The sequence below is a fragment of the Xyrauchen texanus genome, chromosome 21 (assembly GCF_025860055.1).
Source record: "Xyrauchen texanus isolate HMW12.3.18 chromosome 21, RBS_HiC_50CHRs, whole genome shotgun sequence".
Classification (NCBI taxonomy): Eukaryota; Metazoa; Chordata; class Actinopteri; order Cypriniformes; family Catostomidae; genus Xyrauchen; species Xyrauchen texanus.
In genome coordinates, this window is record NC_068296.1 from 34,411,784 (window position 1) to 34,429,770 (window position 17,987).

At 41.2% G+C, this 17,987-nt stretch overlaps 1 protein-coding gene across 2 annotated transcripts in view; it reads left to right on the top strand.

Moving 5' to 3' along the window:
- Positions 1-17,987, top strand: part of LOC127661925 (contactin-5-like) — a 360,754-nt gene that overhangs the window by 200,117 nt on the left and 142,650 nt on the right. For both annotated transcript variants that reach the window (XM_052152886.1, XM_052152887.1), the window contains exons 4-5: positions 895-1,018; positions 1,922-2,097. In XM_052152886.1, the coding sequence (XP_052008846.1) occupies positions 895-1,018; positions 1,922-2,097 (300 nt within the window). The remainder of the gene's footprint in view (positions 1-894; positions 1,019-1,921; positions 2,098-17,987) is intronic.

Here is a 17,987-nt window from a genome sequence, read left to right on the forward strand (position 1 = left end):
ATAGTCCCTCCCCAAACTCAGGCCATTGCTTTGACCAATGTTTATGTGTCACACTGGAGCCTCATTGTTTCCATTTTTTTATTTTTTTTTTATTTATTTTGTTAGGGAATGAACCTACAATGGTTTATTTGCAGTTGTCTCTGCATATTAAGCTGGGATCGGACAAAGTTTTTACATCAATTTTATACAGTGTAATTTCATAGCAGTGTGATAATGGGATCTTAATTGAATGCCTCTTGGTCATGTGTTTGATGAACAATTTAAGAATTGAAATTGGCCGTAACATTTAGCAGAAACTCACTGAGCACCAGTCTGCATGTCTCTGGAGTATTTGTAATTGGATGGACTCTCAGTACCTCTGCTGAGAAATGTTATTGAGTTTACCCTGGGGGCTGAAAATATAGGACAGTTAACATTATTCCTAATGTGGACCAACCATGTTGATCCAATATTACTGGAGCTGATAGAATGAGCCAAAACAGTGCTTTGACTTTTTTTTTAAAACCTCTTTGTGTCTGGCATATATTGTATATATGCCATCCCATATGTGTATGACTTTCTTTATTCTGCTGAACACAAATTAATATTTTTAGAAGAATATCTCAGCTTTGTTGGTCCATACAATGCGAGTGAACGGTGACAAGATCTTTCAAGGTCCACAATGCATTTAAAGGCAGCCTAAAAGTAATCCATATGACTCCAGTAGTTAAATGGCGTCTATAGAAGGAATTTTATAGGTTTGGGTAAGAAAGAGATCAAGGTCATTTTCTGATAGGGCTCAGAACAATTCAGTTTCATATTTAGATTATATTATGTTGATATTATGTTGATAATTAAGTTATATAATTATTCCTTAACCACATGTATTCCTTTCTTTTTTCCATCTTACCCCAGAGAATGAGGAGTTTGGTCCAGTATTCATTCAAGAACCTGATGATGTAATCTTCGCCCTGGATAAAGATGATAAGAAAGTGATAATGAATTGTGAAGCCAGAGGAAATCCTGCTCCAACCTACAGGTACTGTTTATTCATTTTATTAACATGAATGAGATTTAATTAAATGAATAATAACTGACATTTAATTCCTCGTGTAATGCTAATTTGGCACAGATGTTGGACTTTTTCCTCTAAGCATTCCTAATTGGAATTGATGTAATCTGCTAGAATCATCTTTTTACTCATCAAACAGTACTGTGTGATTAAACATGTGTGCTAGGGTTTTAGAGAAGTTTTAACCTTTAGGAAACAGACAGCAATTGTTGGATGGATTTGATTCTGCCTGCAGGAATCACTCATTGTCTGTAAGCATAAATAAACAAGGGAGTTACAAAGGTTGAATGATCCCCTCAGGGTGACTCAAATCTCAGACACTCATGTGGTTTGAGTTCTGGTTCGTAAGTTAGATCGATACTGCTGTCTAAGCTTTTTAGTTACATCAGGCGTCCATCCGCTAACAAGCTCTTTATTGGTCATCATTTGATAACTATGTCCCATCAAAAAGTCTGAGACTACATTGAAAATACAGTAGGCCTATGTGATGATTTCCCCCCCATTTTAACCTGGAATTTTTTGCACACTTTTAAAGATTGTTTCTTGTTTAAAAGATGTTGGTGTACACTTTACACAACTAATCGCAGACTAAATGTGTCAATATCAAGCAACAAGGGGAACACACCAAATACTTAGAAACGCATGTTAATATTTCTACTGAACTTTTCACTTAAATGGTTATGCTGAAAATATTATTTATAATTAAATAAATTTTTTATTAGAAATGCTAAACAGAAGCATTTAGACTAGTGGTCTCAGACTTTTGGACAACACTGTACATAAATTAGAGACTTAATTTATTTGTTTACCCTCTATAATTTAATACCAGCAGCTGTTTTTCCTTTTCTAATCGTATTATTGTATTTACAGCTGGCTGATCAATGGAACAAATGTGGGCATAGAAGCAGATTTCCACTACAGTTTGATTGACGGAAACTTGATAATACACAACGCAAGCGATGCCATTGATTATGGGAGATACCAGTGCAGAGCTGAGAACAGCATGGGCATCGTCCTGAGTCGAGATGCCCTCCTGCAGTTTGCTTGTGAGTAATTGGACGATTTTGTCATCTGCCAATTTTTGGATGCTAACAATATTTGGATTGATATGAACGTTTAGCTGCCAGACACCACTTTCCATCTGTTTGATTTACGCATGGGTCAGAATGATTGACTAGTCGTCCAACAACCATGAGGTTTTTTTCCTTAGCTTTATTTATCTATTTTGTTTTAGCAGCAGTGCTTTAAAAGGGATGCATTTTAGCATGCTGACAGATGGATTGTTAGCACGTTAAAACCCTATCCAAGAAGTTGCGTCTGAAAATTCATCCCCTTTTTGAAAGCACTACATCCTTCAAAGCATCACATTTGTAACAACTTTTTTACAATATCTTTAAGACAAGTATTGTCAGATAACAAATATTTTTAAAATGGTGGTCTAAATACACATGCAGACGGACGTATTTTGGCTTTTGTATCGCATCATGTAAAAAGTGTTTTTTAAGTTTTTATGTTCTGTTTCATTCTGTTGCACGACATCTAGCTGTTTTTAAACACAAGACTGTGTCCTGTGCAAACGCCTTGAGAAACGTATATGATTGGTGTTTGGTGGATATGACCAATGAACAACCTAGTCCCATACTATGAACGCTACTATAATCTTTGCAAACTGACTTTTATGTGCCAAATTCTACGTTTCGCTGCAGTTTCCTGTTAAATTAATACTAGAGGCACTACAACAACTTTGCTTTTTATTTACTTATTGACTACAAAGTCTATGACTTTTGAAACACTTATTTTTCACTCAGTTTCTCACATGCACAATGTTATTAAATGTAAACTCCTTTACTACAGTGTAAAACATAATTGAAAAACGATTCATTTTAATGGTTGTATTAAAGGGGTCATGACATGAGAAACCAAATTTGCCTTGATCTTTTGGTATATAAGAGGTCTTTGTATCATTAAAACGTCCTGCAAGTTTAATATTTTAAGACGTCCTCCCCATTCTAAACGAATCATTTATTTAATCAAGCTCAAAATACAGCTCGTTCTGGATTCATGGTTAGAAGTGACGTGTCGGTTAGAAGTGACGTACCAGCGTTTGCATATGACCGCCTCCAGCACAAGATAACTACGCTTTAAGCGCAAGACAACTACGCTCATTTCAGTATCGCCGTGCGCCTCACAAGTGTTCAGTCGATGGACAGCGAGCTCTGACAGAGACTACTTGTGCACAGGAAAATTACGATGCCACACAGATGTGCTGTTCCTGGCTGTGGTCAAACAAAACCTCTGAATAAGCTGCCGAAAGATCCAGACGTCAGGGAAAAATGGATGCAGTTTATTTTTTGCGGACGTCCCAGTCACGGCAGTGTTAACTTAAGCGTTTGTTCTGTACATTTTAAGGATGACTGTTTTGAGAACAAATCTCAATATGATGCTGGCTTTGCCAGAAAACTGTTGCTCAAAGATATGTCCGTGCCGACTATTCTGGGAACAACGACGACGCAAACTGTAAGTAATCTATTTTAAACTTTAAACTACTTTTTAAAGCGCAATTTCATTCATTATGAATAATCACAGTGTTTTTACTTAGTTTACTTGCATATTGTTCTGGCTGGGGGCGTCAATAATTGATACATAGGCACTGACGTTAGCCAATCATAACAGTGGGCGTTAACACTGAAGTCTTAAATGGAAAACGCCCCCAAAACAGACTGTTTGAATCAGAGGATGAGAAACAGGGTGGGAAAAGGTCATAAATCACTAGATTTTAAAAGTTTTTCTTAAAAAAAAATATATTAATACTATAATTGCACCTAAGGGAACATAATAATACAATAAAAAAACCCATGTCATGACCCCTTTAAAGACTCGTCTACATTTACACATGTATTCCAATGTGAATAAATTCCACAGTAGCTCACCTGATAGAGTGTTGGACTTTGGACTTGAAAGACTGTTGGAGTGAGACCAATTAACATGCAAATTTACAGGTGAAGTGTCAAAGAATGACACAAGATGACGAGGTTGCTTTATTTAACAAAACTATCGGTTAGGTTTAGGTGTTGGTCTAGGATGTTTGTTTCGGTCATGGCTCATTTTCTTTTTTAAAACACTATCAGTTAGGTTTAAGTTAAAGTTTTAGGTTAGGGAGGTATGTTACTCATTAAACCTACTGACTAATATTCACCTGAAAAACTTTGTCTGATTATGACACAATTCCACTCACTTTTCGCTCCCCCTGCTGGACATTTCACTGGGAAACTGCAGCAAAACTTTTAATGAAGCACGTAATTTCGTTTTGCAAACATGTTTCCACAGTCACAATGTTAATGAGAGGCTGCCATTAAACAATGTAATTATACTGGGCTACCCTAACAGCGACCAGCTGACCAATCATTCTGACAATCGACGACTATTCCATTTCGAAAATATGCCATTTTACCCATCCTGAATTGATTTAGTGTTGGTCAGATTTGGTATAAGAGGTACATGACATTAAACATGGTCCAATGATGCTTTGCTGCTTTCATTAAAAGTTTCCTTAAAAGCCCTGTGGGTTGTCTGCATTAGTCAAGAAAGTGCCCTTAACGGTTTGGCTTAGTCTCAAAATAAGCAAGAAGTGCATTTCTTTCCTCAGTAATCCCTTGGCTTCACTCCAAAGCATCATCTCAAGACAAGGAACTATACAGTACTGGGCTTGAGGCGTGATTTCTTGGTGGAAAACACATTGTTAGTTTTGCTTACAGTTTCCCCAGGAGCAATGTCCATAATAGCCTTATTGGCATGCCCAATGGGATTGTGTACTTCACTGTTCACTGCCCATGGTTTTCTGTAGGAAAAAGAATACTTAGCATCCAATTGATGTAACATTCTTGCAGGAAGTAAATGTGTAATAGCTGTAGTAAAGAACCAACAGACTAGAAGCCTGTTATTTGCCTCACAAACTGTAATATTTATATGAAGAGGTGTTCGCCCATGTAAAGTTCATGTTTCCTCGCCTACACAAGTGAAGAATAGATTCTGCCTTGAATTTTCTGCTCTCCTTACAGAAGAGGTTACTGTGAACAAGGCCTGAGTGATATATTGAAATATTTACAATGGTTTTGTTGGTGATATAAAATAAAGCAACATCAAATATTGTGAGAACAAATGTAACTTTTATTTCCTCATTGAATTTCGAAAAGGCCATGCCACTAGACTTGTTTCGCGCAACATGATCACACAGGAAATCGACAGGTTGCTTCGGAAACTTCATGTTCCCTGAAATCGAACCCATTCAGCCAAATTACTGATAAGTTGTATTCATCTTAAGATATTGAACACAGTTCCTTCTAGCACAACTGATAGTGTGTTGTGCAAGCAACCTCCGAGACAGGGATCTGGTCCGGTGGGAGCAAGGAATTAATCACGTTCACAAAAACAGTGGTACACGTGATTCAGAAGTTGCATATTTGCTCTAAATAAAAAATGTTTATACCAATGATGGTTTAGGTTAAGAGTTAATAAAATAGAACTTGCTTCTGATGCCACACTTTTTACATTTCACCAGGAAACTGAAGCTCTAATTTGATATTTTTACTCTGGTGGACACAGTGGTGTTGAATAGTGGAGGCCAAGGATATATATATATATATTTTTTTTTATTTGTTTTGTTTTTTTTGGGCAGATGAGTAAAGCGTTGATTATATATTTTTATATATATTTAAAGTGTCTCACTTTGTTTACGTACCATTTGGTCATACACACAGCGTTTTTAGGACACTAAGTTTAAATGTAGCTATGTTGAAACTTAGAAAAACACATTTTTGTGTTTGAAAATACATCCTCATCTTATGCTGTCTGCTGTCAGTGGGATTTGTCAATGTACAGAAGCGCGAGGCCTGTACAGCTGGAGCTGTGCTTACTGCCCCCTGCTGATTATGGCTATGCTCCAATGGTAGGAAAATTCCTCATTACATTCCAGGGACATGATGAATAGTGTAATTAATATATATTATTGAATCGATGTGTTTAATCGATAAACATTTATAGTGTGTGTATATATATATATATATATATATATATATACACATCTCATATACATAGACACATAGACACACAGCTCCATTTTTCCTTTCTTTTTTTCTGACGTCCTTGTCTGTCAACTGGTTATAACCTTGCTCTGCTCATTGTGGCCCGTCCTGAAGGCCTGTCGGAGAGACAAAGGAAAGCTCCTAGCAGCTTTGCACATGCCTCTGCATGACAAATGGCCACCATTTATCACCCTGTTGGAAACCCAAGGATCTTTTACTTCTATTGGCATGGGGTAATCTCATGAGTCTGACATAGTGCTCCATTCATGCACAGCAAGATATTACATTCAAATGAACTATTAACCATTATTTCAAAACCTTACCCCTCAAAGTCAACATGGAATTCTGTTTGCAACCCATTTTACTTCTGTAGACTGAAAAGAGTGAAACCAGATTTTCTCAAATAAAGGTAATGCTTTCATGAAGATAATGCATATATAATGGGTATATAATATGCAATATGATGTTAAAGAATGACGTGCAGATGGACCACACTTAGAAAAATTAATGGGAGTAATGGTAATGCTCAGTATGCAGCGGTAGTAATGGAAGTCACACCTTTCAATTAAATTTGCCAATCACATGTTTTGATGAAGGCATTATACATTTTTTACTCTAGAACATGCATGCATATTAGCTGGAAAGCCATTTTTTTAAGTGATTTGAGCCGGAGAACCAATATTTTTGATACCTTTGATGTCAGACTCATTTGACATATGTTATTTAATCGTAATTTGATTCATCTTTTGGATGGGACTTGATTTTATTAAGTGGATCATAAAAAGTAGGTGTTTTGTACTGGAATGGAGGTGGTTGAAGCGGGCTTGGTGTTAAATCTAGTCTTGTGATGTCAGCTGAAATGGTGTACCGTTTATTATTTTTCAATAACTTTAAAACATTATTTTTACTTGTAATAAGTGCATTAAAAGCAGCAAGAACTGATTTCTTCTGGCAGCTACTGCTGTGCAAATTCAATGAGATGATTCCCTGCATGGAGTGTGTTGGTTAAGGTCTTGGTTCATGAAATGCAAACAACTCTTCTGGTCAGCCAACACTATAGGGGAACACTTGGATCTCTTTGTTTGCTGTCTTTGATTGTGGAAGCTGGGCTTCAAGAATTTTGAAGAATTCATAGTCTGCGCTATTTCTAGGCCACTAATTAAATGTATGCACATTTGTGACATTGACCAAGCAACCTCCTTTATTCAGGTCAGATTTCCTTGTTTTCATTGAATCAATAAAACTGATTTGGATATATTTAGTACCACCAAAAATGTATATTGAATTAATCAGGCTTTACTCTCTTGAATGTTTTGACTTATAGTTGGTCATTCAGGAATAGATGTACTTGAAATCACTTAAAACCCATGGGTCTTGTTTCATGAAATGCAAACAGCTAGGGGAACTTTTAGCCTGGATCTCTTTGTTTGCCATCTTTCATTAAGGAAGCCAGGCCTGAGTTTCCCAGAAATGGTCAACTCTCTCATTTGAGAGGGGCCTGGTATTTGAGCACAGCCATGCATGTCACAGCCCTGCCTTGCTGGGAGACCTTTCAAAACCTTTGCCAAGGAAACCAGTTGATGTGCATAGAGTATCCACAGCTCCCAGGAGATGCAGAAATATATTTATATATAAGAAAAAAAAAGAAGAAAAAAAACACTAGTCTGTATTCCTTTCACAGTTCCTTTCACAGATTGTGCCCCCAAACTATTCCCTGTTGGGCCTTTTTTCTGTTTCTTTGTTTGGAGAAGCAGAACTCCCTGGTTCAAACTACTTACCAGGCCATGCTTTGAAGACTGCAGGCAGAGGGGGTGTCTCTGATCTCACTCACTTCTGAGATACACCATCTCTCAGCCGACAAGTGGAAGGATATGACAAAGGTATCATGGTACTGAAAGAACTGCAGAAATATATACGTCGGGCGGTTCTGTTTGTGTAGAACTCCAGTCTCTTTGACCTCAGAAAACAGGGCCACGAGGAACTTTCAGTATTCTTTAAACTAGAGAGTTTCTAAATTGAGAAAGAGAGGCTTATATCGTATTCAAAGGTGCACTAAGTACATTTTATTTAATGTTGCATTGACACCTAGCAGTGTATATTCCAGACGGATCACAGTGTGAATCCTGCAACAATAGGACAAAAGTTTTGCTGCTGAAATCGGTGTGTGCTTACCAAAATTCTAATCGCTGCCCCAAGTGGCCGGAGCTGGAAGTGTTGTTGAATGTATGGGCATGTGTGAGCTTACGTTTTTGGGTGAAATATCCACAGAGTGGCACAGAAAGCAAGCTGTAGTTTTAGTTGCAACCCTTTAGTTGTATGCCCTAACCCAAACACAACCCTAAACCTAACCTTAACCGTCAGTGGAGAACAAATCAAATTTTTGAGGGAAAATGCAACCTCCGAATTACGCTCACCATTGTATATGTGAACATGATTACTTCCTGGTTTCTGTAGGACCAGAACTCGTGTCTGGGAGGCTGCTCACATTTACCAAATGTGATTATGGTATCAAAATATAACTCGCCTCAAGGGGATGTGCATGGATTTAGACTGACACAAGGCATGAGTTCTAGCAGATCTATATCTTATCTCCCATCCTCCCTTGTTGTTGAGAACAGATGAATATCAGTTTACCCTAAAAAGGTCTCACTTTACAGCTTAGATGAGAGGTCAGGAAAATATGAGATGGGCACTTGGAAAAGAAGCAAGAAACCAAGTCAACACTCGCTGGACATGGATGGCAACAGATTTTTATCTTTTCTATCATAACCTCTTTTGAAGTTATGAAGTTATGAAGTTCTTTATGTGTGACTTTTTCCATGAGAACCTATTGCATACTTTTGACAGGCCTGTAAATTATGCTAATTTTAATGGCAGTCCTCAAAATGTACTGCCTCTGCTGCATTAGCAAGAGATGAAAGCAAGTAAAAAAAATCTTGTTAAATGATGCCCGACTCTCATGTGTCATGACCCTAGCTGTCTAAAGATCTGTCATTAATCACATATTTTCCCTTGTCCATGTAGGAACAACAAAAGAAAATCTATTTTCCCATTTAGACTACAGCAGAGAACATTGATTAGTTATAATTCATATGGCTTGAGTGAATTGACGAGGTTCAGGGATAAGGCCCTAATATGGAGAGCAAGACGGCTGTAGTGACATTATAAATCAATAATCTGGGCTGTTGCGATGGATTCTTAGCCCCTGTCTCATTCCAGCTCTGTTGTGACAGTTTGTTAGAGGAGTTCACCTTCCCAATGCCATACATTACACACCTCATACCCATCATTTTTTCTTCCAGGCTTCCATGGAACTAGGGAACACCAGCAGTCCAGTGTTGGGGAAGCAACTTCATAGTTCAAGCTATTCATAATTTAAAGTAGTTCAACTTCAGTCAAGCTACCCATTTAACATTTTTTGCTTGAAATCTCCATGTCGTAAGGGGGCTGCATGAACTGTTGCTCTTTTGCCCTATTATCAACATGCACAGGAGATCAATGGTCAGTCACCAGTTTCACTAAATTATACATTTGATTTTTGTTTGTTTCTCACCAAATCTTATCGTATGCTTTCATAACAACCATGAGTCTCATGGAATAATTTATTCGATTTCTGAATTATACTTTTGCATTCTTTTGGAGCTTGAAGAGGTAGTCGCCATAAACTGCCATTGAGTAAAATCACTGAGATCACAATTTGTCCCCATTGTGATGGTTGATGTGAACATTTACTGGAGCTCCTGACCCGTATTTGTATCATTCTATGCATTGTACTGCTGCCACATGATTGGCTGATTAGATCATTGCATTTATAAGTAGGTGAACAGGTATTTTGTTGTTGTTGTTGTTGTTGTCATCAAATAAGTGAAAATACATGTACTGAGTTCTGTGGTCTTTTACAAAGGACATCATATTCTGCCTAGAAAACTGCTTTTTTCCTAAGATGTTTATTAAAATAATAATAATAATCAAATATTAATAATGTTAATCATTCAATAAAAAGTGCTGAATTGTGTTATCAGAAATTACTACTTTATGTTTGTTTTTCCCACAACACTGCAACAGACATTTGGCTCATTCCACTGCTCCGGTCTGCCAACCACTCGCTCTACATAAATAAGATATAAAATATTGAATTGTTCTCTCAAACTTTTCCTTTCGCCTTTCAAAAGAGGTGCCTTTTTCTTGTACTGGACCCTTTCTATTTTTCATGAAATAAACTTTGATCTCTTGCTTTTATAGTGAGAAGCCCCCAGTAGATTTGAGTGTTCAACACAGGTACTGCGCCTGTTGATGCCTCTTTGTGCTTCTGCTGCAGTGGAGCAATGCATCAAATACCTGATGATCAAAAACTCATCTAGTCAAGTTTCAAATGAACGTTTTACCATGACAAAACCATGTAATAGGCCAACTGGCTCTTCAGAGTGCCCTCGAATATATGCTGCACATGAAATGTGACAGATTTACAGCTTCTCTGTAATGGGAAGTGTTAACCCTTTATAATTGAAAGGGTGGCAGCTTATCTTCTGTATTGGGATTGCATTCATTCTGGAAGGCCTGACTGTGCAGAACAGAGGAGAATAATCAAATGTGCACTGTTTTGAAATCAAACGAATGACAGAATTTAAGGTCATGTCTAAAGATGTAATGTGGCCAAGAGAACAAACACAAGTGTTTGAGCTTGAATGGCAAAATCCGGACCCAATATATATTCAAAGATAATGTGTTTTCTTGTGATGCTGGGAGAATTGTTTCATGTTGAATGTCTATATTCTTGACTTTATTAAAGGTGAAGTGTGAAATGTATGTGACACTAGCATTACCAAATGGAATTGCAAAGTAATGGCACCACCACCGTCTTCCATTGGTTTGACAAAAAGATAGTCCCAAACTAAACTCACGCCAGGGATTGATGTCAAGCTTAGATCGGGATGCACCAAACAGAGTAATATTCTGATTGCACTACAGTGCCTCAGTTTTTATTCTTTTGTGGAGAAATTCACCTGAATGGCTTACTTTTAGTCAAAGAGATAAGAGAAAATATGTTAACAATTTAAATGTTGTACATTTAACCTTTAAATAATTTTCAAATGTTTATTTAAAATATAATAGAAAAACATAAATTCGGGAATAGAATCTAATATGACGTCACACTGTTAAAGGAAATCTATTATGTCCCTTTTTACAAGATGTAATATAAGTTTCAGGTGTCCCCAGAATGTGTCTGTGAAATTTCAGCTCAAAATACCCCACGGATCATTTGTTATACCATGTTATAAATGCCTTTTTTGGATGGAATCAAAAACACACAGATTTTGTGTGTCTCTTTAAATGCAAATGAGCTGCAGCTCCCCGCCCCCTTTCCGGAAGAGGGCTGTGCCTTTACAGCTTGTGCTTTGGATACTACAGCAACAACAAATCAAAACCAATATGACTGACAGTGTAAATACCGGAGTTCAGCCATATATGTATGAATATATATATTGTACTGTCGTTACAGTTACATTACTAGGTTCACAATGTTCAGTGTTACGTTAGTTAATAATAATGTTGTGTTTATACCTCATTATGGGAGGGGTTGGAGTTATGTGGGAGGAAGGGAGTTTCTTCTTGTTGTCATGACTCCTCTGGGGGCGGGGTGTGGTGTGTGTGAGAGGCAGCGTGAGACAAGAGCTAGACGGCTGTGGTATTGAGTGTAAAGATGTGGGTTACGGCCATAACAGTAGCCCTATATTTGTGAAGTGTTCAATATACACTAAAAGAGTTCAGTTGTCATGGTGTTAAATGAGAAACGCTACCTTTGGTGTCAGAAGTGACGAACTTAGCGCAAATTCAAGCTGGACCGCAGTGGACGCTAAGATGGATGCCGGAGCTCAGGTTAAAGTGAAAGTAGAAAAGCCGAAGGATGAGTGCTTGTGGACAAACAATCCTTATTTGGAGCAGTGGTCTGTGAGAAATGCAGCTGGCTCTATGGATGCTGCCATGCCGAAGCCAGATTTGCTCCGCCCTTAGTCCCACATGGTGAGATCGCACCGACATGACAGCGCACGCATACCCCAGCACTGTGCCTTCACACAATGACGCAGGGACACGTGATGTAAACAAACATGGCGGCACCCATATGCGGATCGGAAACATTGGAGATTCAGACCAAACGCTCGCTATCAAAACACCGAAGTACTCGGGTAAGACCGATTGGGATGCTTTTAAAGCACAGTTTGAACTGCTAGCTGATGCTGCTGGTTGGACAGAAAGACATAAGGCTTTACAGTTAGCTCTGTGCCTCACTGATGATGCAGCTGCCTGCCTGATACTGTTGAGCCCTGGCGAGAGAAATGATTATGCAGCATTAGTTGGGGCTCTTCAGAGATGTTTTGGACAATGTTATCAGCCTGTCCTTTTAAGGACTGAGATTAATAATAGGTGCAGACAACATGGAGAGCCATTACAAGTTTTGGCTAATGACATTGAAAGCCTATGGAAACGTGCCTATGCTGACATGCCATCCACAGTCCAGAATGAGCTAGCTAGAGACCAATTTATCCAAGCCCTGAGCCCAAGAGAACTACGTATTCAAACGCAGCTGGCTCATCCTAATACTTTAAGTGAAGCATTGGAGCTTGCTGTGGAAAGAGAAATAGTGGGAAGTGGAATGGAGCAGGATGTCCTTCCACCAATGGTGCGAACTGCAATTATGACTGATCCACCCACCAGAGAGCCTATACAACGAGATAACACAGCACACGCAACAACACTGCAGCAGGGCCACACAATGTCAGAATTTCGCACACATCATCGGCTTCTAAGCTGATGGGGTGTGGCCAGCCAGGCCACCTGATTAGACAATGTCCCAGGTTCAGTGGCATTCAGGGAAACGCCCAAGGGCCCGTGTAGATGGGAGGACGCGGGCCTGTGATTATTCTCCCTAGGGTATGCCCACACCTCAAGAGGTGGGATGGGGGGTGGAGGAATGTGCTACACCGGCCCCTATAGAGACAGTAATAACATGTCGGAAATTTCTGCCACATACCAATTTTAGTGGAGGGAGTCACATGTTCAGCCCTGGTCGACACAGGATCAAATGCAACTTTGGTGCGGCCTGATCTGGTCCCAGAGGGGACTGCAGTAGAACTGACATCAGCTCGACTAATTCAGAAAGGACTTTTGCAAACATTCACAAAATATAAAGTGCGATACTTACATCTTCATGATATAAAGCTGAAACATGAACAGTTGTGTAAAGCAGTCAATGGAAAGGAGGAGGCGAGAACCGGCTTGACAATATAAATAATAGTTTTAATGATAAACTTAACAGACAAACACACACATGACGGACATGTCTGTAAACTAACTCTCTCTCCCACACAATCCTCCACAGCTGGCCTTTATCCCTCTTGGAGGCTTCATTGCCTGATAAGGGACCGGGTGTGTATAATCACGACCCGGCCCTGCCCTCCGCCCTGCCACAAGTTGGTACTGATCCATGCTTGAGAACCACATTTTTTGAAAATCCTGCTTTATATTGACAGTCATTCACAAAGCAGTCTGGTGTAAAATGATTTGCACAAACATACACACATTTTTTAAATATTAATTGTATTTTATTTAGATGAACTTGCAATGATGAATCATGTACAATAAGACCAGGTACGTGCAAAAAAAATACAAAATACATATATAAATAAATAGGGTAAATTTTATAAAATGTTGACTTTAAAGAAAACGTCTCGGGTTACTTAAGTGTAACCATTGTTCGAGACCGCCAACAAGATGCTGCGCTGAAAAGCACTTTAGGAACAGCTTTATGTGTGACCAGCTGTGAATATGTGTGCAACACGTCAATGAACATTGACTGGAATTTATAGCCTCTTCCGGTGACATCATTGGATGTACCTGTGGCAGGGCTATAAATAGATGCATCACAGGTCCATCGTCAGGTATTTTGTCTGAAGAGCAGTCCTGGGGCATCCCAGTGCGGCAATGAAGCGCAGCATCTCATTCCGCTTATATCAGGGAACAAGGGTTACACTTAAGTATCCCGAGAAGTTCTCTTTCAAAAAGCTACACTTATGATGCTGCGCTGAAAAGCGCTTTGGGAACGAGAATATCCATCCCGCCGCACTGTGGCTGTCCCTCTACGGTTGTGTAGTGTGCTCACAAGAGTGTGAGAGGTCTCAGACATGAGCTTAAGATGTCGACTCAAGGACATAAGAGCCTGGAGTGGCATGAACATCCAAACTATAAAATCTGATGTATGTGTGCTCAGAAGACCAGCCTGAAGCATCACAAACATGCTGCAGAGGGACACCCCTAGCCAAGGCTTTAGAGGAGGCGACTCTGGTAGAGTGAGCCCTGATACCTACTGGCGAAGCTTGACCGCGCGCCTCATAGGCCAGGGCAATAGCATGCCTCACCCAATGCAACAATCTGCTTGGTGGCAGCAGACCCCCTGTTGCGGCCCCCATGGCAAATTAATAGTTGCCCTGACTTACGCTACTGGCTACAGCGGTGGACATAAGTCTGAAGTGCAGGGACTGGACAAAGTCTGTGAAGTCTTTCCTGCTCCAGCGTTGCAAATGGTTGGGAGCAGAAGGCCTCAAGAGTGACCGGATGTAAGGTCGAGAAAGGTACCTTAGGCAGGTAGTCAGGATGAGGGTGCAAAATAGCTTTAGCCATTCCTGGGGCAAATTCTAAGCAGGCCAGCAAGACAGACAGAGCCAGTAGATCCTCAATTCTCTTTAGAGAGGTAATCGCCATAAAAAAACATCTTTAGAGTCAGAAGTCTGTCAGACGCTGACTCCAGAGGTTCGAAGGGGGTCTCAACCAGACACTCAAGGACTATTGCTAAGTCCCATGAAGGTCCTTCCTGTCCGGAATCGCCCAAGGCGAGCTGTCGAGGAGAGATATTATCTCCGAGAACCATACCCTGTTCGGCCAATGCGGCGCTATCAGTAAGAGGCAAGATCCTTGCTGGCGAACTCTGGCCAAGACTCCCGGGAGCAGAGAAACCGGGGGAATGCATATGCGCCATCGTGTCCATACTCAGAGAGAAGTAGAGGGGACATTGCGCTGTCTGTTGAGAGGCGAAGAGGTCCACTTCTGCCCTGTAAAATCTCACCCAGATTTGTTCCACTACCTCGGGGTGGAGTTTCCACTCCCCCGTCGGTATCTTCTGTCTGGAGAGTAAATCTGCTCCCACATTCAGGCATCCAGGGATATAAACTACCCTGAGTGACAGGAACTTGCCCTGGGCCCAAAGGAGAATCTGACTTGCCAGAGAATTCATCAAGAACGTAGACCTCCTTGATGATTTATGTAGGAGACTGCTGCTGTGTTGTCCACCCGCACTAGGACATGGCAGCCTCTCAGATGCTGGAGGAAGTATTTCAGGGCCAGAAATACCGCCATCAGCTCGAGGCAGTTGATGTGCCAACCGAGCTGATGACCCTCCCATTCCCCTTGGGCTGGACAACCACTTAAGACCACTCCCCAGCCCATCAGGGAGGTGTCTGTCATTAGCAACCTGCGACGACAAGACACACCTAAAGTGGACCCAAGGTAAGAAACCAGGGTCTGAACCACATAGAATGGGAACAAAGCACGCGGCACGTAACCCTTATTTTGCCTTAGGGGACTGGCCCTTGTAAGAAATCCCCTGGCTTTTAGCCACAGCTGAAGTTGTCTCATGTGCAGAAGGCCCAAAGGGATCACCGTGGATGCAGACGCCATGAGACCTAGTATTCGTTGATTCTGACGAACAGTGCAACCTTGACCTAGCCTGACTTTTCTCAGGGTGTTCTGAATGGACGTGATTCGAGCGGGAGACAATTGTGCCCGCATTGTGATCGAATTCCATATAACTCCCAGATAGGTAATTCCCTGGGTGGGAGAGTGAACGCTGTTTTTGATGTTGAGTCTCAGACCCAGAGAAACCAGATGAGCTAAGACAATATCCCTGTACTGAACTGCCAGTTCTTGAGACTGTGCTAGTATCAGCCAGTTGTCTATGTAATTCAGAATATGGATGCTCCGGAGTCGCAAAGGAGCCAGTGCTGCATCCATGCATTTCGTGAATGTGATAGGGCAAGGCCGATTGGAAGAACCCGATACTGGAAGGCTAAAGCGAACCTCAGGAACTTCCTGTGCTGTGGCAGAATTTCTATATGAAAATATGCGTCCATCAGATCGATCGTGACCAGCCAATCGTGATGTTGGATTTGTGACACGACCGTCTTGATAGTTAGCATCTTGAACTTGAACACCCTGACTGAGCGATTCAAGCCTCGAAGATCTAAGATCGGACACAACCCCCCACCCTTCTTTGGAACCAGGAAGTATCTGCGGTAAAAACCTGACTCTTTCTCTGGAAGGGGAACACGTTCTATGGCCCCTTTGACCAAGTGATTTTGCAGTTCTTTCCACAGTAGACATGCCTGCTCCGGTTTTACGGTAGTGGGGACCACGCCGTTGAAACACGGAGGGCGGCGAGCGAATTTAATTCTGTAGCCTTTTTCTACTGTTCTTAGGACCCACATAGAAATACCTGGCAGAAGTTTCCACGCTGCCAGGTTCTCTGAGATGGGTATTCATTTTGACACTTCCTGTTGAGGGGATGTCGTGTTCCATGTCCTGGACTATGGCAGGAATCAACGGTACACCCAACTTTTCGTTGGAAGTCTCTAACTCCCGAAATACCAGAGGCGGCGGGAATGGAGAGGTTTCGTGGGAGTACTGGGAGGGCCGAAGTGGATGTTACATGAGGGGAGCTACCCCCACAAGGCTGGATTAATTTCCTCTTAGAAATTACTCCCCTGAGGTCTTGCTTTGGGGGCTGCTGAGGGCAACGAGCCTGTCCCCAGTCTTTACGAGGGGGAGCACGACTTGCCGCGCTCTGTTTCTGAGCCTCCTGTCTAGAAGGACCGGGGTGGGCTGGGTGGCCGACGGCCCCTCCCCCTGAGTGTCGAGGAAGGAATTGCCCGAAGGCTTCCTCGTGACTTTTTGCCTCCTGGAACCTGGTGATAGCTATATTCATAGCATCACCAAATAAGCCACAAGGCGAAACCGGGCATCGAGAAGGAAAGTTTTGTCCTTGTCGCTGATGCCCGATAGGTTAAGCAATAAGTGTGTCTCCGTGCTGACTAATGCAGACATAGACCGGCCAATGGCATGAGCCGTCTGCTTGGTCATGCAGGGAGACAGATCCATGGCTCGACGAAGCTCAGAGAAAGCCTTTTCAACCATGGTGCCCGCACTCAGGACCTTCAACAGATTAGCCTAGTACGCCTGTAACACTGCCATAGTGTGCAGGGCAGCACCAGCCTGACCTGCTGCCTGATAAGCGTGGAGGTGGTCCTGCACAGCTTTGTGGGGAGAGTGGGTCTCTTTAGCGATGATGCCGAGCATGGCGAGAGATAACCAGCAAGTGTCTCTTCTACCTGCGGCATCACAGAATACCCCAGAGCCTCAGCACCCACGATAGTCAAATATGTCAAATATGCACCTGCCCTGCCGCAACGCAAGAGCAGCATGCTCTTCCCCCAAACACACAAAGCAAAACAATGTTCATTGACGTGTTGCACACCTATTCACAGCTGGTCACACCTAAAGCTGTTCCCAATGCGCTTTTCAGCGCAGCATCATAAGTGTAGCTTTTTGAAAGGGAACACACAAAGCTCTCTAAAATTGTTTAACCAATGTTAAATCTTTTATCTAAATGTGAATAATTGTTTTCAGTTAATTAGCCAGATATTTTCTCTTTTTATTTTGGCTTTCTCTTTATGTTCAGTAATTTCAGTTAACTACATATTTGCTGTACTTTTCTGTGTATTTGCTTGAGCGACCTTTTAAAAGTGACC